The 20958-nt window shown below is 43.2% G+C and overlaps 1 protein-coding gene across 1 annotated transcript in view; it reads right to left on the bottom strand.

Moving 5' to 3' along the window:
- Window positions 1-20958, bottom strand: part of CDH1 (cadherin 1) — a 73587-nt gene that overhangs the window by 2473 nt on the left and 50156 nt on the right. The window contains exons 4-15 of the mRNA XM_040253258.1: window positions 17864-18007; window positions 17583-17738; window positions 16479-16623; window positions 14756-14931; window positions 14353-14481; window positions 12699-12881; window positions 10707-10951; window positions 5710-5855; window positions 3223-3447; window positions 2681-2911; window positions 1885-2015; window positions 1049-1192 (exon numbers count right to left, since the gene is read on the bottom strand). Coding sequence (XP_040109192.1) covers window positions 1049-1192; window positions 1885-2015; window positions 2681-2911; window positions 3223-3447; window positions 5710-5855; window positions 10707-10951; window positions 12699-12881; window positions 14353-14481; window positions 14756-14931; window positions 16479-16623; window positions 17583-17738; window positions 17864-18007 — 2055 coding nt within the window. The remainder of the gene's footprint in view (window positions 1-1048; window positions 1193-1884; window positions 2016-2680; window positions 2912-3222; window positions 3448-5709; window positions 5856-10706; window positions 10952-12698; window positions 12882-14352; window positions 14482-14755; window positions 14932-16478; window positions 16624-17582; window positions 17739-17863; window positions 18008-20958) is intronic.

A 20958-nucleotide genomic window follows, 5' to 3' on the forward strand; every position in this document is an offset into this window, starting at 1 on the left:
ATGTATCTAAAGGGATGGTTTAAACTGGCCCTTCCTGTTCCCAGTTTTCTCTAAGACCCAGTGCTAGAATGGATCTGGCTTGGTCCTGTCCAACACAGCTGTGCTTTTAGAGTCCCAGGTGATGACAACTTCCCTAGAAAGCTAAAAGCCATGAAGACTCACTGAAGGCCAGTGGACCGTCAGACCAGCCCTGAAAATCATTCCAATGACCAAGCAAGCAATCAGGTGACATAGTTTAAGGAAACAGGTCCCCCTGGACTATCATTTTCCCTGGTTCTTTGCTTAATCCCACCATTTCTTCCTCATCCTACCTGAAGCTAATTAACTTAAAAGTCCTGAACAATAACCTATAGGATAAATTTCTTTCTTGCCTAACAGTTTGCTAGAAAGATTTTGGTCTTCTGCTGTGCTCTTCCTACTTCTTGAATGGAGAACAGGCCCAAGGCCTGGAAGCGTGGCAGCCATCTTGTGATCATGAGGCAACAAGCATGAGGCAGGAGAACAAGGATCTACATGCATAGATCATGCAGCAGCAAGATGGAAAAAGCTGATGCTCCAGCCTGGACTACTTACGTCAGTCTTCTATTTGCACAAGGTATCGTATCTATGTAAGTTTCTGGTATTTATAGCTGAGTGCATTTCTGACATATACAGAATGGAAGCTATTTTTCTGGCCCTCGAGTAGCCTTGCAATTACACATTTAATATTACATCCCAGTGCAATGCAGGGAAAGAGACCCATCAGTGAAACCAAACTGAATCTACTTTGAATCTCTTTTTCCTTCCTAATTCTATTAAATCCTTTCAAAGAAGTCTCAGTTTTTCAGTATAGACTTTGAAAATTCCCAAAGACTAATTCAAAGTGCTATTATATTAGTTCTGAAATTTAGATGAGGCACAAATTTAAAAAAAAAAAAAAAAGGGTGGGAAGAGGGGAGGTAGCTCAGGGATCGTGCAAGATGAAAACATGGTAAAGGAAAGAACCTGAAGACTTTTTCTCACTTTTGACACAGTTGCTTCTCCTTGACTTTTGACTGTGCTTACTTACTTCATCAATAAAGTTTCCAATTTCATCGGGATTGGCAGGGCGGGGTCGGTACTGGGGCACACTCATGAGGGTTGGTGCCACGTCATTGCGAGTCACTTCAGGCCGAGCATCCAGGCCCCTATGTAACTGGCTCAAGTCAAAGTCCTTTAGAGAGAAGGTAGAAACAGGGTAAAGAGTAAAATAGAAACAGTCATAAACACAGGGTCATATATGGGTTACATATTATAGTACTGGATGAGGCCTTAACTGTTGGCTGTATGATGTCTACAACCATGTACCAATGTAATCTGAAATGGCAGTTAGTCGTTTTTTTTTTTTTTCCCCTGAAATGGTAGTTCTCAACCTATGAGTTTCCAAAACAGCACTGAAGAAAATATAACATAAAAGCCTTGTGAGGAACACTTGTGGGAAGAGATGGAGATTGTTTTAAGAACTTTTCAAAGGGTATGATTATTAGATTATTATTCAACAAATATTCACTCCTTTCCCACCGTATCCTCTGTGAAATCCATTTAGGTGGGGTTTATCCTTTGACTTGCTTTGACCAATGGGACATTAAAACATGTGACAGAGGCAAAGGCTTTAAGTGTACTTTGCTGGGACAAAGAAGGCAGGAATTACATGGAACTTATCTGAGTGCAGGAACAAAATAAATGTTAACAATGTTTATTAATGATGATGGTTAATGACAACATCAATTTTCTTGGGTAAGGTCTTTAAAAAAAAATACACAAAGTGATGTGGAACTATTTTACATGTCTGCCTTCTCCTAATCATTGCTTCCTCCAAATACAGAGACTGCCATTAAGCTTTGTCCCATGGTTTTCGACACCCACCTGGTCTTCTTCTCCACCTCCTTCTTCATCATAGTAATACACATTGTCCCGGGTGTCGTCTTCTGGGGGCAGTAAAGGCTCTTTGACCACTCTTCTCCTCCGAACAAGTAGCAGAAGCAGCAGAATAAGGACTGGAGTAGGGAAGAGAGAGATGAGAGCCACAAATCAGCAAGGCTGTAAGCAGCACCCGGCACAGACTGGATAGACAGCTGTTAGGCAACTTACATGTCTTCACAGCCCTGAAGTTAATACATGCAGCACAACAAGCACAACACAGTAGACAAGTACATGTGACCTCAAGTGTGGTCTTAATTGGACCTTAAACCCATCAGTCATTTCTCAAAATCTGGGGCAAAGTACTCCAGGAGCAGAAATGGTCCAGGGAAAGGCCTTGCAGCAGGAGCAAATTGGTGTGATTAAGGAAAGGCCAGGTCAGCAAAGAGACCTCGTGCGGACCTCCGGAGGGACTGTGGCTTTGATTCTGAGTGAGTTAGAGCTGTTGATGGTTTGTGACCAGGGCTGTGTCAGCCTCAAGGTTACTGATACGTACATATTATTCTTATTCAGTTATGGGGGTGGGGCACAGACTATAAAATCACATAGCACACAATGAAAAAACATTAAAAAAATTTTAATTAAAAATAAATGACAGCAAAAAAATTACTTGGCATACGCTTTATCTTAAGATAAGCTTTAAAATCTATTAATTAATTTTCAAGGTTTTCATCTGATCTTGGGCTATATACAGTTGACATTGTAGAAGCAAAAGGCTGGACCACTCGCCAGCAGTACTTACTCAGAAAAGCAAGGACGCCTCCGAGGATCCCCAGGATGGCGGGAACTTGCAATCCTGCTTCGCCATAGACCGTGGCCCTCCTGCAGTTGCTGATGATCCCATCACAGTCACACACATGCACATCAAGTGTAGTCACCTGGTCTTTGTTCTGGTTGTCTATGAGCTTGAGATTGATTTTGTGGTCACCCACCTCTAAGGTTTTCTTTGGCTTCAAAGTCAGAGACTCACGTTCTGGAGAACAACAAAAGTGAGGGGATTGGAAGAGAAAAAGTTCATTCCAGACTAAAATGATTAAGGAACTAGAGACAGTGCAAAACCAAGTGAAAATGACAACTATTTGAGCTGCAGCTTAATGGGCAGCATGTCACAGACTCAGATGCTAATGATTTGGTTCAATGTCACAAATGTAGAAGGGACCAGGAAACATTACCTTAAAAGGGGTGACAAATGGATACTGAGAAGCGAAGTTCAGAAGGGTGGGGAAGAAGGGAAGCAGAGGGTCAGAGCAAAGTTTCCAAAATAAGAAAGACTCTGGTGCCCACCTTGGTCATTGTACTCAATGGTCCAGTTGACACTCGCCCCATGTGTCAGTTCTGCTGTGAACGGGGAGGTGTTCGGGGGGAGATCAGGATCTATGATGTTGATGATGTGAGGCTCGGGATTCCTCTGGCAGAAGTCCATGGCCCGGGGTTCTGGTACGGGGCCATTGTCATTCACATCATTGAGGAACAGGAGCAGGGTGCCTGTCCCAGTGGCAGGTGGAGAACCTAGTACAGAGGAAACGTCACAGCTCAGGATGACCAGTGAATCCCCACTGCCTCCCATCAGACCAGATCCAAATCTTGTCCTGGCTCTTCAGGGCTACAGCACCCAACCCCAAGCTGCCCTCCAGAGCCACCCCTCCTACCGGTCCCCGGCCACCCTCAACTCCTGGATGGGCAGACCTCTGACTTGCTTATTCCTCACTTTGATAACAGTTACTCAAGTTATTCCTCACACCAAGGACTCTCTCTGTCTTCATACATAACTTTATTCATCCATTAAATTTATCCTTTCTACGCCAGGGTGGGAGGTGGGTAGGGAAGGGAAAGAATGAGATGAGCTTGGGATTAGTGGAGGCAAACTATTACATATAGGATGGGTACACAACAAGGTCCTACAGTATAGCACAGGGAGCTGTATTCAGTATCCTATGGGGAATCATATGGAAAAGAATATGAAAAAGAATATATATGTATATAACTAAGTCACTCTGCTATATACAGAAGAAATTAATGCATTATAAGTCAACTATACTTCAATGAAACTTAAAAAATATATATTTTAAACCACTCTAAAAGTTCCTCATCACAGGACTTCCTCAGGTGGTCCAGTGGCAAAGAATCTATGCTCCTGATACAGGGTTCGTGGGTTCAATCCCTGGTCAGGGAACTAGATCCCACAAGCCACAATTAAAAACCTGCATGCCACAAGGAAGACTGAAGAGCCTACCTGCGGAAACTAAGACCTGACGCAGCCAAATAAATAAATTAAAGGAAAAAAAAATCCTCATGGCCCCCTACTCGTTCACCTTCTCTGAACTTCTAAGGCTTTTAGGGTCATTATCACAGAGTTGAACCTTTTAAAATCACTGCAAATCAATTTTCAAACAAAATTTGGAAATCTGTACATATTTCTGTTTGTATTTCTTTCACATCCTGACATAGCACTTGATAATACAAAAGGAAGGTCCTTAAAAAAAAAAGGAAGGTCCTCAAGGAATCATAGGGGAAAAAAGCCCAGAGGAATATATCTCAAATCCATAAATATTTATACCTGGGTGGCTGTAGTGATTTTTTTTTAACCTCTTTAAAAAAATTGTGAATTAAAGAAATTTACCATTTTAATCATTTTTAAAATGTACAGTTCAATAGTGTTGGTATAATCACATGCTGTGAAACAGTTCTCCATAACTTTAAATCTCACAAAACTGAATTCTGTACCCACTAAACAATTTCTTATTTCCCCTTCCAGTTTCTGGGAACCACCATTCTACTGTGTTTCTATGAATCTGACCACATTAAAATCTCGTCTAAGTGGAATCACACAGTCTTTGTCATTTTGTGACTGGTTGATTTCATTAAGCACAATGTCCACTGGGGAGAGAGAGGGAAAGGTACTTAACCAGAGGAATTAGCACTTCTCTTTAAAAGTGATTCCGCTTCTGAATATCTATCTGAGGGAAATACTTGCCCCCAGAGGCATGTACAAGGATGTTTATTATCATTCACAGAAATAATGGAGAACTGGAAACAACCCTGGGGTTTTTTAATGTGCAAACAGTTAAATTATGCTATATCCACATAGGGCTTCCCTGGTAGATCAGCTGGTAAAGAATCATCCACGTAACATTTTACTGAAAAGAGGCAGATCTACAATGTGCCAAGATAGATCTGTGTCTTCAAGGCTTATTTATGTTCAAGAGAAAAAAAAATTAAACACACATATGATAATGGGGTTTTTTTGTAATACAAACAAAAAATAGGCTATAAATCAGACAGCAGTTTTATAATAAACCATATTTCCATATGTATATAAATGTATTCGAATACACAGAGTCTAGAAGGAGCCACGCTTCACTAATGGTGATGATAATACAAATAAATGGCAGTCCTTACAGAGCATAGAATAGGTTAGCAGGCACTCTTCCAAATACTTCTACGTAAATTTAAGCTAGATAGGGTATTATCATTTTGTCAGATAAAAGAAGTAAGAGACATAAAAATTATGTAATAAGTTCAAGTTCACACATGTATTAAGCTTTGGTCCTAGGATCTAAGCCCAGGCCGCCTGGCTCCCATGGGGTCACAGAGCGAGTGCTAAAAAGGAACTTCTGCTTGACCTAAATTCTGTGCACTTTGGACAGTTCTGAGAATGCTTTAAGAATGAAAGAAAAAGAAAGAACTCATGCCTCCAAAAGGACAGGGGCAAGGAGGTAAGCTATTTAGGAGCGGGAGACGGCAAACACTCGATGGTAGGGGCATTCTCACCATTGTCAGTGGCTATGATAAGGGCCATGTACGTGCTGTTCTTCACATGCTCGACATCCTCTCTGTCCAACTCAGCCCGAGTGGAAATGGCACCCGTTTCCGGATTAATCTCCAGCCAGTTGGCAGCGTCCCTCCAAATCCGATACCTGGAAAGACACAAGCTCTGATTTAGAACAGGAACAGCGAACAGCAGATAGCTGAAGAAGGTGAAGGTTCCTCTTTGTTGATATATACTTTGCTTCCCTATTTCATTAAAAAAAAAAAAAAATCACATCTATAGAAATTCTACCAGAAAGGTTTGAGGACCATCCACGTACCCTTCACCCAGATTCACCCATTGTCAGTATTTTGCTGTATACATAAGTGGATGCCCATATAGACATAAATTCTTGTTTGGCTAAACCATTTGAAAACAAGTTGCAGACACCATGTTCCTTTACTGATGAATACTTCAGTTTGTTTTCTCCTAATAACAGAGGCATTCTCTTATATAACTATAATTTGATTTTCAATTTCAGGAAACATCACTTCATACATGGTACATATTCAAACTGTCAGCTTCCTCAGAACTGTCCTTCACAGCATCCCCACTCACCCCTGCCCAATTGAGAATCTAATCCAGGACCAGACACAGCATTTAAATGTCAGATTTCTTTCTTTTCTTTATAAACAGTTTGTGGCCATGTTTTTCGTTTTGTTTTTAATTTATTTACTTGGCTGCTCCAGGTCTTAGTTGTGGCACTCGGGATCTTTCGTTGCGGTGCGTGGACTCTCTAGTTGTGGTGTGCAGGCTCATTAGTTGTGGTACTCGGGCTTAGCTGCTCTGCATGTGCCGAGTAGGATCTTAGTTCCCCAACCAGGAATTGAACCCATGTTTCCTGCATTGCAAGGCTGATTCTTAACCACTGGACCACCAAGGAAGTCCCAGACATCAGATTTCTTTAGTTTCTCTCAGACCAGCCCCCAGAGGGTACAATAGTTCTCAACTGGTCACAATATGGCACCTAGCATCTCTGCCATGAGCATTTGGAGATCTGTGTTGACACAGTGACTTGGAGATGTGTTGCACTATTGGCATTTAATGGGAAGTACCAGGGAGGGTAAATTTCCTTCTGGTCTTACACAGTCAAAAACAAATAAATAAATAAATAAAAATGCCAAGATCTTGTTAAGCAGCATCTTATTAGGAATACCAGAATCAGAAGAAACATAAGCATGAAAAACAGATACACTGCCCAGTTACCTATCAAGGTCATGGAAAGGCTCAGAAAGGGAAATAAAGAAACTGAAGGAGGAAAGGGTCCTGGATAATCGTGGACTTATCCTCAGGACCCAAGAAGTGCACAGCAATGAACTACATATACAGAGTGGTCTTTATTCCAGGGGTAAGGGTCTCTGCAAACATTATTAAGACTTGGTCCTTTAACTTCCCCCAGATAGATGCTTTGAACATCTGTTTCGCTACCACAAGCTAAAATATTAACATAGCCTGGAAAACATAGAATCCAAGGCTTTACTTCCAAAACAAAAATCCTATAATGTCACCTAGCAAAAATAATAAGTACTTAATAACGTCTAGTGAAGGCTATCGTCTTTCTAGTCAGTAGTCATGTATGGATGTGAGAGTTGGACTGTGAGGAAAGCTGAGGGCCAAAGAATTGATGCTTTTGAACTGTGGTGTTGGAGAAGACTCTTGAGAGTCCCTTGGACTGCAAGGAGATCCAACCCGTCCATTCTGAAGGAGATCGGCCCTGAGATTTCTTTGGAAGGTATGATGCTAAAACTGAAACTCCAGTACTTTGGCCACCTCATGCGAAGAGTTGACTCATTGGAAAAGACTGATGCTGGGAGGGATTGGGGGCAGGAGGAGAAGGGGACGACAGAGGATGAGATGGCTGGCTGGCATCACTGACTCGATGGACGTGAGTCTGAATGAATTCCGGGAGTTGGTGATGGACAGGGAGGCCTGGCGTGCTGCGATTCATGGGGTCGCAAAGAGTTGGACATGACTGAGCGACTGAACTGAATAATGTCTATTCTATATGCAAGTTTCTCTATTTGCCTCAAGGCTGTTTTTTATAGTTGGATTGTTTGAATCTGTCTTCAAGTTTAGTCTACACATTACAGTTGGTTGATTTGTCTCTTAATTAATATCCTTAATCTATGGAAGATTAAGACCCTCACCTTTTTGTCATTATTTGTTGAAGAAACCCAGTCATTGGACATAGAGCTTCCATATTCTGTATTTGACTGCTTCCTTGTGGCATTTAACTTGTTCATTCTCTGCACTGCATCTAAATCAGATCCTAAGGCTTGATTAGCTTCTGTTTCAGCCTTTCTTATCTCTCTCAAATATTGATCACATTGAGTGGCACGTTGTATTGGGCTGTCCTTGCTTTTTCAGTAGATGTTGAAATCTATCAGGAGGTTTGGATGATCCCAGCTGAGTTCCTCCATTAAAAACTACTCATTATCCTTAATCCCATTACTTCTAGCAGCTGTCAGGATCACTACCTGAAACCTTTACCTGGTCCATCCTGTACCGAGCACATGCACAGTTTAAAGGTATTTATGAGTCATTTCAACCAGGGTGCCAGGATAACCACTTCTCAGGATAACCTCAAAAGTTGAGGTTGCACTTAAACTCTTTTTGTTCCATTTACATATAATAAGTTACAGGCAATGATACTAGAATACAAACACCCCTCCCCTAAACATGAATATGCTCAGCTAATCACTAAGCCTGACTCTACTCTGGATTTGCATAACTTTTTCTTAGTAGTTCAGAGCATTCGACAGTTTCCTCTAAAGTAAATATTAATTGACAGGAAACTCTGAGAAGAGGAAGTGGGCATACTGATCAAGGTCTTTGTTATCCCTGGAAACGTGCCGTTCCTAACAAGACCCAGACGTGCCATGCTTGGATTTGTGCTTACAGTCCTCCCTTGGTGCTTCCACCATCATCACACTGGAGCACCCAGCATGCCATCAGACCCAGCCCTCAAAAGAAGAAGAACGTTCTTTTTCAGACATGGCCACAAGGGCATTGTTGTAGGTTGATTTGTCTATGTGTTTTCAGCATCTGCAGCTGTGATTTACATTACAGAGGTATCTTCCAAGTTAGAGGAAAAAAAGAAACAGTAATCTACTTTCAACACAATGCCATGTATATAAATTAAAACCACATTCCTTTTATACTTTGTGAGAGAAGCACAGTAAATCTACAATGGCTGACTATGGAGGAAATGGAAAAGGTGTAGGAAATGGGGGCAAAAGGCAGAAAAAAAAAAAAAAGCCAGGGACTTCCTTGGTGGTTCAGTGGTTAAGAATCTGCCTTCCAATGCAAGTGACACAGTTCGATCCCTGGTTGGGAAACTAAGACCCCACATGCTGTGGAGCAACTAAGTCCATGCACCCCAACTAGAGAAGCCCAGACAACACAGTGAAAGATTCCACGTATGATGTGTACGTGTGACTGGGTCCCTTCACTGCTCACCTGAAACTATCACAACACTGTTAATCAGCTATTCAGTGCAGTTCAGTCACTCAGTCGTGTCCGACTCTGAGACCCCATGGATCACAGCACGCCAGGCCTCCCTGTCCATCACCATCTCCCAGAGGTCACTCAGACTCACGTCCATCGAGTCAGTGATGCCATCCAGCCATCTTATCCTCTGTCGTCCCCTTCTCCTCCTGCCCCCAATCCCTCTCAGCATCAGTCTTTTCTAATGAGTCAACTCTTCACGTGAGGTGGCCAGAGTACCGGAGTTTCAGTTTTAGCATCATTCCTTCCAAAGAAATCCAGGACTGATCTCCTTTATAATGGACGGGTTGGATCTCCTTGCAGTCCAAGGGACTCTCAAGAGTCTTCTCCAACACCACAGTTCAAAAGAATCAATTCTTCGGCACTCAGCTTTCTTCACAGTCCAACTCTCACATCCATACATGACTACTGGAAAAACCATAGCCTTGACTAGATGGACCTTTGTTGGCAAAGTAATGTCTCTGCTTTTCAATATGCTATCTAGGTTGGTCATAACTTTCCTTCCAAGAAGTAAGCATTTTTTAATTTCTTGACTGCACTCACTATCTGCAATGATTTTGGAGCCCCCAAAAAATAAAGTCTGACACTGTTTCCACTGTTTCCCCACCTATTTGCCATGAAGTGATGGGACGAGATGCCATGATCTTAGTTTTCTGAATGTTGAGCTTTAAGCCAACTTTTTCACTCTCTTCTTTCACTTTCATCAAGAGGCTTTTTAGTTCCTCTTCACTTTCTGCCATAAGGGTGGTGTTATCTGCATATCTGAGGTTATTGATATTTCTCCCAATCTTGATTCCAGCTTGTGCTTCTTCCAGCCCAGCATTTCTCATGATGTACTCTGCATATGAGTTAAATAAGCAGGGTGACAGTATACAGCCTTGATGTACTCCTTTTCCTATTTGGAACCAGTCTGTTGTTCCATGTCCAATTCTAATTGTTGCCTCTTGACCTGCATATAGGCTTCTCAAGAGGCAGGTCAGGTGGTCTGGTATTCCATCTCTTTCAGAATTTTCCAGTTTATTGTGATCCACACAGTCTAAGGGTTTGGCATAGTCAATAAAGCAGAAATACATGTTTTTCTGGAACACTCTTGCTTTTTCATGATCCAGCGGATATTGGCAATTTGATCTCTGGTTCCTCTGCCTTTTCTAAAACCAGCTAGAACATCTGGAAGTTCATGGTTCACGTATTGCTGTTAATCAGCTATACCCCAATACAAAATAAAAAGTTAAAAAAAGAAAAAAAGATTCCACATGTGCAACAAAGATCCTGTGTGTTGCAACTAAGACCTGATGCAGCCAAATAAATATTCAATAAATAAGCAAACAAGTCAAACAAGATAAAGGTCGTACACAGACCAATGATGATAAAATGTCACAAACAAAATAGTTTATACACATACATACGCACACAGCCAGTTGCTCCAAGTCTATGGAAAGCCTCTCACACTTACGTGATCTTCTGTTCCATAAATGTGTCTGGCTCCCGGGCGGTGTAAGATGTGAGCTCCAGGCCCACGCCAAAGTCCTCGGGCACTTCCACTCTCTTTTGAGGAGGCACAAAGATGGGGGCTTCATTCACGTCTGTTACATCCACAGTGACGGTGGCTGTGGAAGTGGGGAGAGTGACCTCAAAGGGGGCCACATTTCTCACTGCCACGTACAGGATGTACTGCTGCTTGGCCTCAAAATCCAAGCCCTAAAGCACAGAAAAACCAAGTTTAAAAAAATACACTTTATCTTAAAAAAAACACACATTAAATCCTTTTTGGTTAGCAATATTATCAGTGGGTCTGACATCTGGCTGTAGTAAGAATTAACTTGAGGGACTTCCGGGCTGATTCAGTGGCAGAGGCTCTGAGCTCCCAGTGCAGAGAGCCTGGGTTCAATCCCTGATTAGGGAATGAGATCCTACATGGCACAACTAAGACCCAGCACAGCCACATAAACAAAAAAATTTTTCTAAAGGAAAAGAATTAACTTGAGAACTTTTTTTTTTGGCCATGCAGCTTGTGGGATATTAGTTCCCCCATCAGGGACTGAACCTGGGGCCTTGGCAGTGAGAGCACAGAATCCTAAGCACTGACTTCCAAGAAATTCCCTTGAGAACTTTTAAAGAAAACAGATGCCTGGGTCCAAACCCCAGAGCCAGTGAATAGGAATCTCTGAGGCTGGGGTCTGGATGCTGGTATTTTTAAAAACCTCCCAATGCTACTAATATGCAACAGATTCACGGTGAGGTCCGCAGGAAGAGAATAAAGATGAACTACATGAAATCTCAAATGGGAAGCCTCTGTTAAACATAGCCCACCGAGTCATTTATTAACCCAAGACTAGGAAGAATGTTCACATCCTATGCTGACAAGCTGTTTGTGTGGCAGCAGAAAGACAGACAACCCTGCCTGGCCATCTCTTTAAACCCAGTAAGTTTAATGGCAAAAACATGAAGTTCAGAATCAGTCAGCAGTGAGCTCAAATCCTGGCCAGGACATTTCCTGGCTGTGTGATTTAAGCAATTTAACCTCAAGGTCTGTTTCCACATATAAACATGTAGGAAAAGAAACTATCTCACAGAGGCATTGTAAGGAATAAACTGGAGCTTTTATGAAGGACCTTGCACATGAAAGGAACTCAAATTACTACCTTCTTTCTTTTTTTTTGACAGAATAACATGAGCAAACCTTGACATCAAATGTTTAGTGGGAGGAAAGACTACATACTAAGTGATTCAGAAATGAAGCACCTCCTCACTTGCTCAAGGGGAGGTCAAACCTCTGGGGTTCATCTTGGGATTCGTTAACTTTTTGACTAACTTCAAGAAGGAAATCACTCAGCTTCTTAGGGTTTGAGTTTCCTAGACGTTTTTCACAGGCATATCTGTCCCACTTCTAAAGTCATCTGGCAAAATAGCAGTACCCATAAACCATTTTTCTTCTCATCCGCAAAACAGTTGTGGGAGATGGGCAAATGTTTCAGAGAATGTGTTAAAAGAGACAGATATGTATGGCTAAGTCTCTTCGCTGTTCACCTGAAGCTACCACAATACTGTTTATCGGCTATACCCCAATACAAAATAAACAGCTTAAAAAAAAAACTGTATTTTTTAAAATGGTATTCCCTGGTAGTCCAGTGAGTCCTAGGCTCTCACTGCCAAGGGCCCAGGTTCAATCCCCGATCAGGGAACTAAAATCCCACAAGTCATGAGGTGTGGGCAAAAAAAAAAAAAAAAAACAAAGCAAAAACATTTAGGGTGCTATGTAGGAGCTTCCTGACTTCCCACATGAGTCCGAAGAGTCACTGCAAACCCCAAATGGTCCACTGGCAACTGGGAGAGCCATCTACCCCCACTCCACCCAGGCCACATCAGGCTATACTGGAGAAGGCATCAGGGACAAGGGTCATTGGCTGGGTGGTCAGTTTCTGCATCTTGCAGGAACCATACAAACCTTAGCTGTTTTCAGAGTGCCTTCATTGGTGACTGGGTCTGTGATGACGATAAATTGCTTCTCGTTATCGTTTAATACTGTGTAAACAGCCTCCCATGCCGGGGTGTTGGGGACGTCGGCATCGGTCACTGTGAGTGTGGTGATGGCCACATTAGCCTCGTTCTCAGGCACTGACCCCACGTACTGAGGAGCAAAGGAGAAGATGGGTCACTTAGGATGTACTCAGTCAGACCCAGCAGTGGAGCCAGGACTCAGGGGTCTAAAGGAGTCCTTTCTTGAGCCCAAACTTTGAGAAGAGTCTGGGAGAAGTGCCCACTCTACCAGCACGATCCTTATTTCCTGTCAGTGGAGCAGCCAGCACTTAAGTGCCCTGTGGGTATCTGAAAGAGCCAAGGCCCTGCCTGTCCACACCCCTCAGCACACTCTGGCCCAGTTGCTAACACTGTCATTTATCCCCTACTCCCCTCTGCTCCCATTGCTCTCAGTGGTACCAGTAATTTTCATAAAAGTCTGGTCATTATAACCTCCTGCCCTTTGATAACACCCCACTGCACTTAGGATACATCCTAAAATTCTAAATTCATTTCACAAGGTTCTGGAGGAGGTAGTTTCACTTGGCTAACTACACTATTTTTCAGTTCTTGCTATGCAGCAAGCTTTCTCTTGATTCGGGGCATCAAACTGTCTGTCCGAAGCTTCTCTTGAACTCATAAAGCCTAGGCTAGAGTGGCAGACACTGCTGTCTACTGAATATCCATTTTCCTCTTCTTCTCTAACATTAATACATGATTGATGGCAGCAACATGCCCAGATAAAATACTGTATTTCCAGTGTTCCTTTGCAGACAGCAGTAGCTAATGAGAGATAAATGAAATTTATGGGATGGGTCTTCACAGAAATAATAAAACTTGACTTAGCATCAAAGTCGTAGGTACCTCTCAACTTTGCCTTCTTTCTGAACAAACCACAGACATAGCTGGAGCTCCATGTGCCATCTTGGGCCACAAAGTGACACTGGGGATAGAATCCATGCACCAAGGATGGAGGGAGGCTGGATAAAGGAGGCTTGGTTTCTATTGACAGAGTGGACTATGTACCTCTGAGTCTTTTAAAGTATAGAAAAAGGCAACCCTATTTGTTTAAACCATTAATAGTCAAATCCCTGTTATTAACCATTAAGCTGATTTCTAAGGAACACAACAAGGTTTCAGGTTCTCGGTACCTTCTTCTTGACTGCATTTACTAAAATTACACACAATAATAATTAGTTGTCTAATGTCTCCCTAGCTAGACTCTAAGCTCCATGAGAACAGAATGATTGTTTGCTGTGTTTGTGATAATATGCCCAGTGTCTAAGACAGTGCCTGGTATAAACCCAAAGGATATTTATTCAATAGATAAAAGCTGGTAAGATCTGCTACCAAGATGCCCAATAATACGAGGACATGGATTCAGGAGGTGCATTTTGCAACTTCAGAAACCTAGGCCAACAGGCATCAGGCTGAGGACGACAGACAACTGGCACCTCAACCCGCTTGTTCTTTAGCTTGAAGTTGAATGGTCTGGGAAAAGTTACCTAAGCGTTCACCCCTGAGATACTGGGAAACAACCAAGGACCTTTCTTTGGAGACTGTCTAAGAAGAGGCAGGGTTACCGTGGTCGGGTCGAATCTGGGAGCATTATCATTGGCGTCCAGGACTGTGATCATGGCCGTTGCAGTTGTGCTCAAGCCTTCGCCATTAAGGTCTGCTGCTTGGACCATCAGGGTGTATGTGGGAAAACTCTGCAGAGATCAAACACAGCCGAGTCAGGACCCACAGCTACATCAGGTCCCACCCGGCTCCCAGCAGATAAACAGATTACTTTTTCATCTGCTTAAATGCCAATAACTCCACCTGCCTGCCTGGCCACAAATCTCTAGACAAACTCTGAGATGTAAAGCTCAGACCATCACCATGCTAAATGGCAACCAGCCTTGGCAGAGTTTTGCATCATCCAGGAAATTGAGTTAATGTGTATTTGCCCTCCACACCCTCTGGATCCTCCTGACCCCTGACCTCACGGTCCAGCCCGGTGGTAAGCACACTGATGACGCCTGTTTCCTTGTTGATGGTGAACATTTTGTTGTGCGGCAGCATGGGCTCTTGGGCTAGGATTTTGTAACCAATGGCAGCATTGTGGGTGTTCACATCGTCATCTATATCTGTGGCCGAGACCTGCATCACAGAGGTTCCTGGAAGCAAAGAAGATTCGTTTCCAAAATTCTGACCAAAGCGCTAGTGGAGGAAGAAAGCATTCTACCAAATGAATGAATGGTGTTCCCAGAACCCACCTGGTTCAACTGAAACATTTTTGCTCTGTCTCATATACACTAAATGAATAGTGCGTAAGAGAGGAAAAACCCCAGAAATTGCCACAATTCGCTTCTTAGCCACATTTCCACCTGAGAGTATGGTCATCTGAGATCATTGCCTTCCAGGTGGAAGGAAATATTTATAACGTTCGTGACAAATAACTCTTTAAGAATCAATAGGCAGGGAATTCTCTAGTTGTCCAGTGGTTAAGACTCTGTGCTCTCACTGCCAAGGGCCTAGGTTGAATCTCTGGTTGGGGAAGTAAAAGTCCCAAAACTGAACAGTGGGGCGGGGAGGGGTGGCAGAGGGTGGGGAGAAGGAAAGAACCAATAGACGAAAGACAAAAAGCCCAAGAGGGAAAAAAAGGGCAAAAGACTTGAACATTTAAGTTGTAAAGAAACCCAAATGGTCAGCAAACATATGATGCTTCTTTATTCCATTAATAATCATAGAAATGCCATTTTACATTACACTGAGATATAATCATATACTCAACAGACTGGCCAAAAAGAAGTCTTACAATTCCAGGAGGTATATTGCTGGTAGGAGTGTAAATTGGTTCAACCACCTTAGAAAACTGTTGGTCACCGTGTAGAAAAGCAAGCAAAACTAACAAGATGTTACCCAGTGTTAAGTACACACATCAGAAAAGATGAATGAAAGTAAGGGAATGATTATCAGAAAAGTCAGAGTGAAAGTTGCCCAGTTATGTCCGACTTTTTGTGACCCCATGGACTGTACAGTCTATGGACTTCTCCAGGCCAGAATACTAGAGTGGGTAGCCTTTCCCTTCTCCAAGGGATCTTCCCAACACAGGTCTCCCGCGTTGCAGGCGGATTCTTTACCAGCTGAGTCACAAGGGAAGCCCATAAAAGTCAGGGTAGTGGCTGCCTTTAGGGGACAGAGAGAAAAATGTGATCAGGAAGGGACTGTACAAGGGCCATAAACTCTTAACAAGATCTGTTAACTTCTTGGCTGCACAGCATGGGGAATCTTTAGTTCCCCAACCAAGGTTTGAACTCACACTCCCTGCCTTGGAAGTGTGGAGTCTAAACCACTGGACCACCAGGGAAGTCCCCAAGGATCTATTTCTTAATCAGGGAAGGTTATTCTTAAGCGGCTCTATATTTGTTTATTTATTTAGCTGCCCCAAGTCTTAGCTGTGGCATGTGGGATCTCTGGAGTATGGAGTCTTAGCCACTAGATCACCAGGGAAGTCCAAATTGCTCCTTTCTTAAACTGCGCTTGAACATTTTCTACATGTTTCTGTCAGGAGGATATTTTACACACACACTATCTTCCAAAGAAGTTCTGTGCCTATGAAAGGCCTGACCCCAAATGCCAGCCCCAACACTTGGGGAAGGGGGGCGGTCCAAAGAACCTAAATTGTCTTGGTGGGTGTTGAGCTCCTCGTGGCTGGACACACCTGGAAGAGCGCCTTCCAGGACAGACCCCTTGAAGACCTCCTGGGTGAACTGGGGCTTGTTGTCGTTCTGGTCGGTCACTGTGATCACGATCTCCATAGGCTCTTCAATGGCTTGTCCGTTCGAAGACACGGCATGAGAGAAGAGCTGCAAGAGGCAAGTGAGGGTTACTCAGGAAGAGGACACGGGAGAAGTGGTCCGACCAGAGCAGCGTGGGCTCCACTGGACCCCACTCCCTTCCACTCAAGTAAGGACTCCCCAGCACAGAACTTATCCCACACACATGCTACTGCTTCAGTGAGGTCATGGCACTGGTTAAGACCATGACATGGGAAGACACATGGGCTGGAGAACACACCCACCAGGTCAAAGGCCCCATTGCCCACATGGGGGCTGAGAACCAGGGCTAGGAGATAAAGGTGGAAACCTGAGACTCTCTGACTTACTCCAAGCAGGGTCAGATCTACTCTGGACACTTGAGTCTAGGGTTTCCCCAAGACCTTTCTGCATTTGGCATCAAGGCATTACCTCCCAACATCCCTGAGCTCCCACTGCTCTCAAGGCCCAGAAATGATTTTTGTTCTCCAACATCATCACCATCCTCTGCCTTTGTGTCATCATTGTTGTTTAGTAGCTAAGTTGTGTCTGACTCTTTGCAACCCCATGGACTGTAGTCTGCCACGTTCCTCTATCCATGGCATTTCCCAGACAAGAATACTGGAATGGGTTGTCATTTCCGCCACCAGGGGATCTTCCTGACCCAGAGACTGAACCTATGTCTCCTGCATTGGCAGGCGGATTCTTTACCACTGAGCCAGCAAGGAAGCCCATCTGCCTTTATGTCAGGGACTTTTAATCCCAAGTATAGGTTGACATCTTGGGTCTAAGATCATGTCTGATACCTCGAGACTCTCTCCAACTTTATTCCTAACAGAAACAGCCCCTAGTTTTTCCCAGGTTCTCCTGTCATTTCACCTTATTGACAGGTCTAGACGAGTCAAGCTCTTCAAACGTCCAGAGCGTCTGATCTATGATCAACATGAGTTGACCAAAATATTTTGGAAACATGTAACCCCATCGTTAACAAGCTTCTAAGAGACACTCACAATGTACTTGGCAATGTGTTCTCTATCCAGAGGCTGTGTCACTTTTAACCATCCTGTTTCTCTTTCAATAATAAAAACACCGACAGGGGGTGTGTCAGCTCCTTGGCCAGTGATGCTGTAGAAAACTTGGGTTTCTTTCTCCTTGTTAGATTTGATCTGGAGACAAAGCAGAGAGAGATGAATGAGCAAGAAAGGATCCTGACACTAGTTGTTTCCCCTTTCTCTCCTAGGTCCTTCTCAGCCAAATTCCCTCCCAGAAAATAGGGAACTTCCTTCTGTACCTGGACCAGCGACTTAGGAAACGGGCCTTTCTCATTTTCTGGGCAGCTGATGGGAGGAATGACCCAGTCTCTCTTCTGTCTCCGGAGACCATGGTGGGGGCCAGGAAACGTGAGCACTTCCATCTGGGTTCCAGAGGGAGAGTCCTGAAAGGAAAGAAGATGAGGAACAAAACAGGATCATTTAGGCGAGATGATACAGGCTGAACAGTTCAAACTATCCAAGAAGAATCTCCAGGCTTCTGAGAGAAGGACATGGTTTCCATTTAGTAACAAAAGAAACAGCCAAAACAAAACCCAATGAACCCTTTACCATATCACCAAGCTGGTTTCCTCTTTGGATCTTTCTTGGTGTCCAGAGTTCAGGCAATCATGCATACAAGATTACAGGGTTTGAGGGTTTGACGTTATTTTACTGATTATATCAAGTCCACATCTCACGCCCATGTTGTTTTGGGGTTGTTTTTTGGTTTTTGGCTGCATAGCATGCAGGATCTTAGTTCCCTGACCAGGAATTAAACCCTCACCCTCTGCAGTGGAAGCACAGAGTCTTAACCTCTGGACCACCAGAGAAGTCCCAACACTTGTCATTTTTAAAGGACATTATGCCCCCAATGACTTAATATCAGAGCTTATGCAACAATCTGATACCCCAGTGTTTTAAATTTTTTCTCTTATATTTTTGCTAGGGATATAGGTCTCCAAAGTGGAGGTTAACCTACAGAATAAGTTTTAGGAACTGATACTAAGGATTACTTTGTGATCAATACTAATCCCTTAATCTCACTGTGTTATTCTATTGGTTTGGTTGCCATTTGCTCTAATAGAAGTTGTTGGGATGGGAACCAAAAACGCCCTTTGAGACTCATATTGAACAGTTTTCATATGCGATAAAGATAGCTTTATGCACACACAGCGAAATGAGATAGCTGAAGATGGAAGGAAAGATCTTCTGAATTGTTTAAGTGTTAAAGTGATGGCGGTAATGCAGTAAAGACTCCAGAGGACAATTCCATCTGCCATCTCCCACACTGTCACTGATGCCTGTCTATAACGTACGTGTCAAACCTTATTTTTTACCTTTAAAAATGTGATTCAAAATGCACAGGACAGACATGAAACATGACCAGATAGCATCATAAAATCCTTCTCATTCCTTTGTACTAGTCACTCACACACTCCTTAACACACACGCACGCACGCACGCACGCACACTCTGCATTCATCTTCTAGAGAAGCAGTCCCACCCTGGCCACGGGCAGGCCCTGGAGCCAGGCTGACTGGCTTTGCATCCTCACTGTGACACCTTGGGCTAGTTATTTAACTTCTGTGTCCCACATTTTCCTAATGTCTAAAATGAGGATTATATCAGTATCTGCCTCACAGGGTCCTTGAAAAGTGAAAAGTGAAAGTTAGTTGCACAGTCGTGTCCGACTCTTTGCGATCCCATGGACTATATAGTCTGTCTCTCTCCTCTGTCCATGGAATTCTCTAGGTTGCCATTTCCTTCTCCAGGGGATCTTCCCAACCTGGGGATCAAACCCAGGTCTCCCTCATTGCAGGTGGATTTTTTACCAGCTGAGCTACAAGGGAAGCCCTAAGGGTCCTTGGAAGGATTAAATGTGATACTAGGGTCGCAATAAAGCACTTAGGATAGTGCCTGAGGACTTCCCTGGTGGTCTAGTGGTCAAGAATCTGCTTGTCGAGGCAGAGGACACAGGTTCAATCTGTGGGCCAGGAAGATTTCACATACCATGGGGCAACTAAGCCCGTACCCCACAACTAATGAAGCCCAAGTGCCTAAATCCCATGCTCCATAACAAGAGAAACCACTGCAGTGAGATACCCCGGCTCCTTCAACAGGAGAAAGCCCGCCAGCAGCAAATGAAAACCCAGTGCAGCAAAAAAAAAAAAAAAAGAAGAATAGTGCTTGAAACAGTAAGTGCTCAACTAATGCTAACAAAGATGATGGTTGGACTGGTTGGAAAACACAGTTATAGTTTTAATGAAATGGAATTTGAGGTATGACCTGAACACAGGAACAAATATTAAACTGATTCTTGATACTGTATCTTAAGCCTAAAAATTACCATCTTGCACAGCCGTGGTGAACAAACAGACCTTGATGTATGAATGCAAATTCATTTGCCATACTGAAGAGGAAGGCAAAGTGCATACTTTGCTGATATCAAGATTACAGAACATTTTCAGAGAATGATAATAAATAATGATGAACACTATGCTGGCAAAACATAACATTAACATCCTTATGTATGAAATTATTATTTTTTTAAAAAAAGATATTTATTCATTTATTTAGCTGTGTCACACAGCTTGCAGGATCTTAGTTCCATGACCAGGGATTGAACCTGGGATCTTGCCAACCCAGAATCCTAACAACTAGGCCACCAGGGAACTCCCATCATGTGTGAAATTAAAGGGAGTCATGTTTAAGCATAAACAAACTGAACATAGGATCCATCCCTCAGGAACAAAAGGATACCAGACCAGAAAACTTACCCAACCTAAGAGAAAGAACTGGAAATTTAGATCTATTTATAGTCTTCCCCCAGCTTTCTTGAAGTATAACTGACAAAATAAAAAATTTTCCTGTGGTCATGTATGGATGTGAGAGTAGTGAAGAAGGCTGAGCACCGAGGAATTGATGCGTTTGAACTGTGGTGTTGGAGAAGACTCTTCAGAGTCCCTTGGACTGCAAGGAGATCCAATCAGTCCATTCTGAAGGAGATCAACCCTGGGATTTCTTTGGAAGGAATGATGCTAAAGCTGAAGCTCCAGTACTTTGGCCACCTCATGCGAAGAGTTGACTCATTGGAAAAGACTCTGATGCTGGGAGGGATTGGGGGCAGGAGGAGAAGGGGATGACAGAGGATAAGATGGCTGGATGGCATCACTGACTCGATGGACGCAAGTCTGAGTGAACTCCGGGAGATGGTGATGGACAGGGAGGCCTGGCGTGCTGCGATTCATGGGGTCGCAAAGAGTTGGACACGACTGAGCGACTGAACTGAACTGAACTGAACTGAAGGTATACCATGTGACGTTTTGATATAAATAGATAGGATCTATTCTTATAT

Source organism: Oryx dammah, unplaced genomic scaffold (assembly GCF_014754425.2).
Source record: "Oryx dammah isolate SB20612 unplaced genomic scaffold, SCBI_Odam_1.1 HiC_scaffold_13, whole genome shotgun sequence".
Taxonomy (NCBI): Eukaryota; Metazoa; Chordata; class Mammalia; order Artiodactyla; family Bovidae; genus Oryx; species Oryx dammah.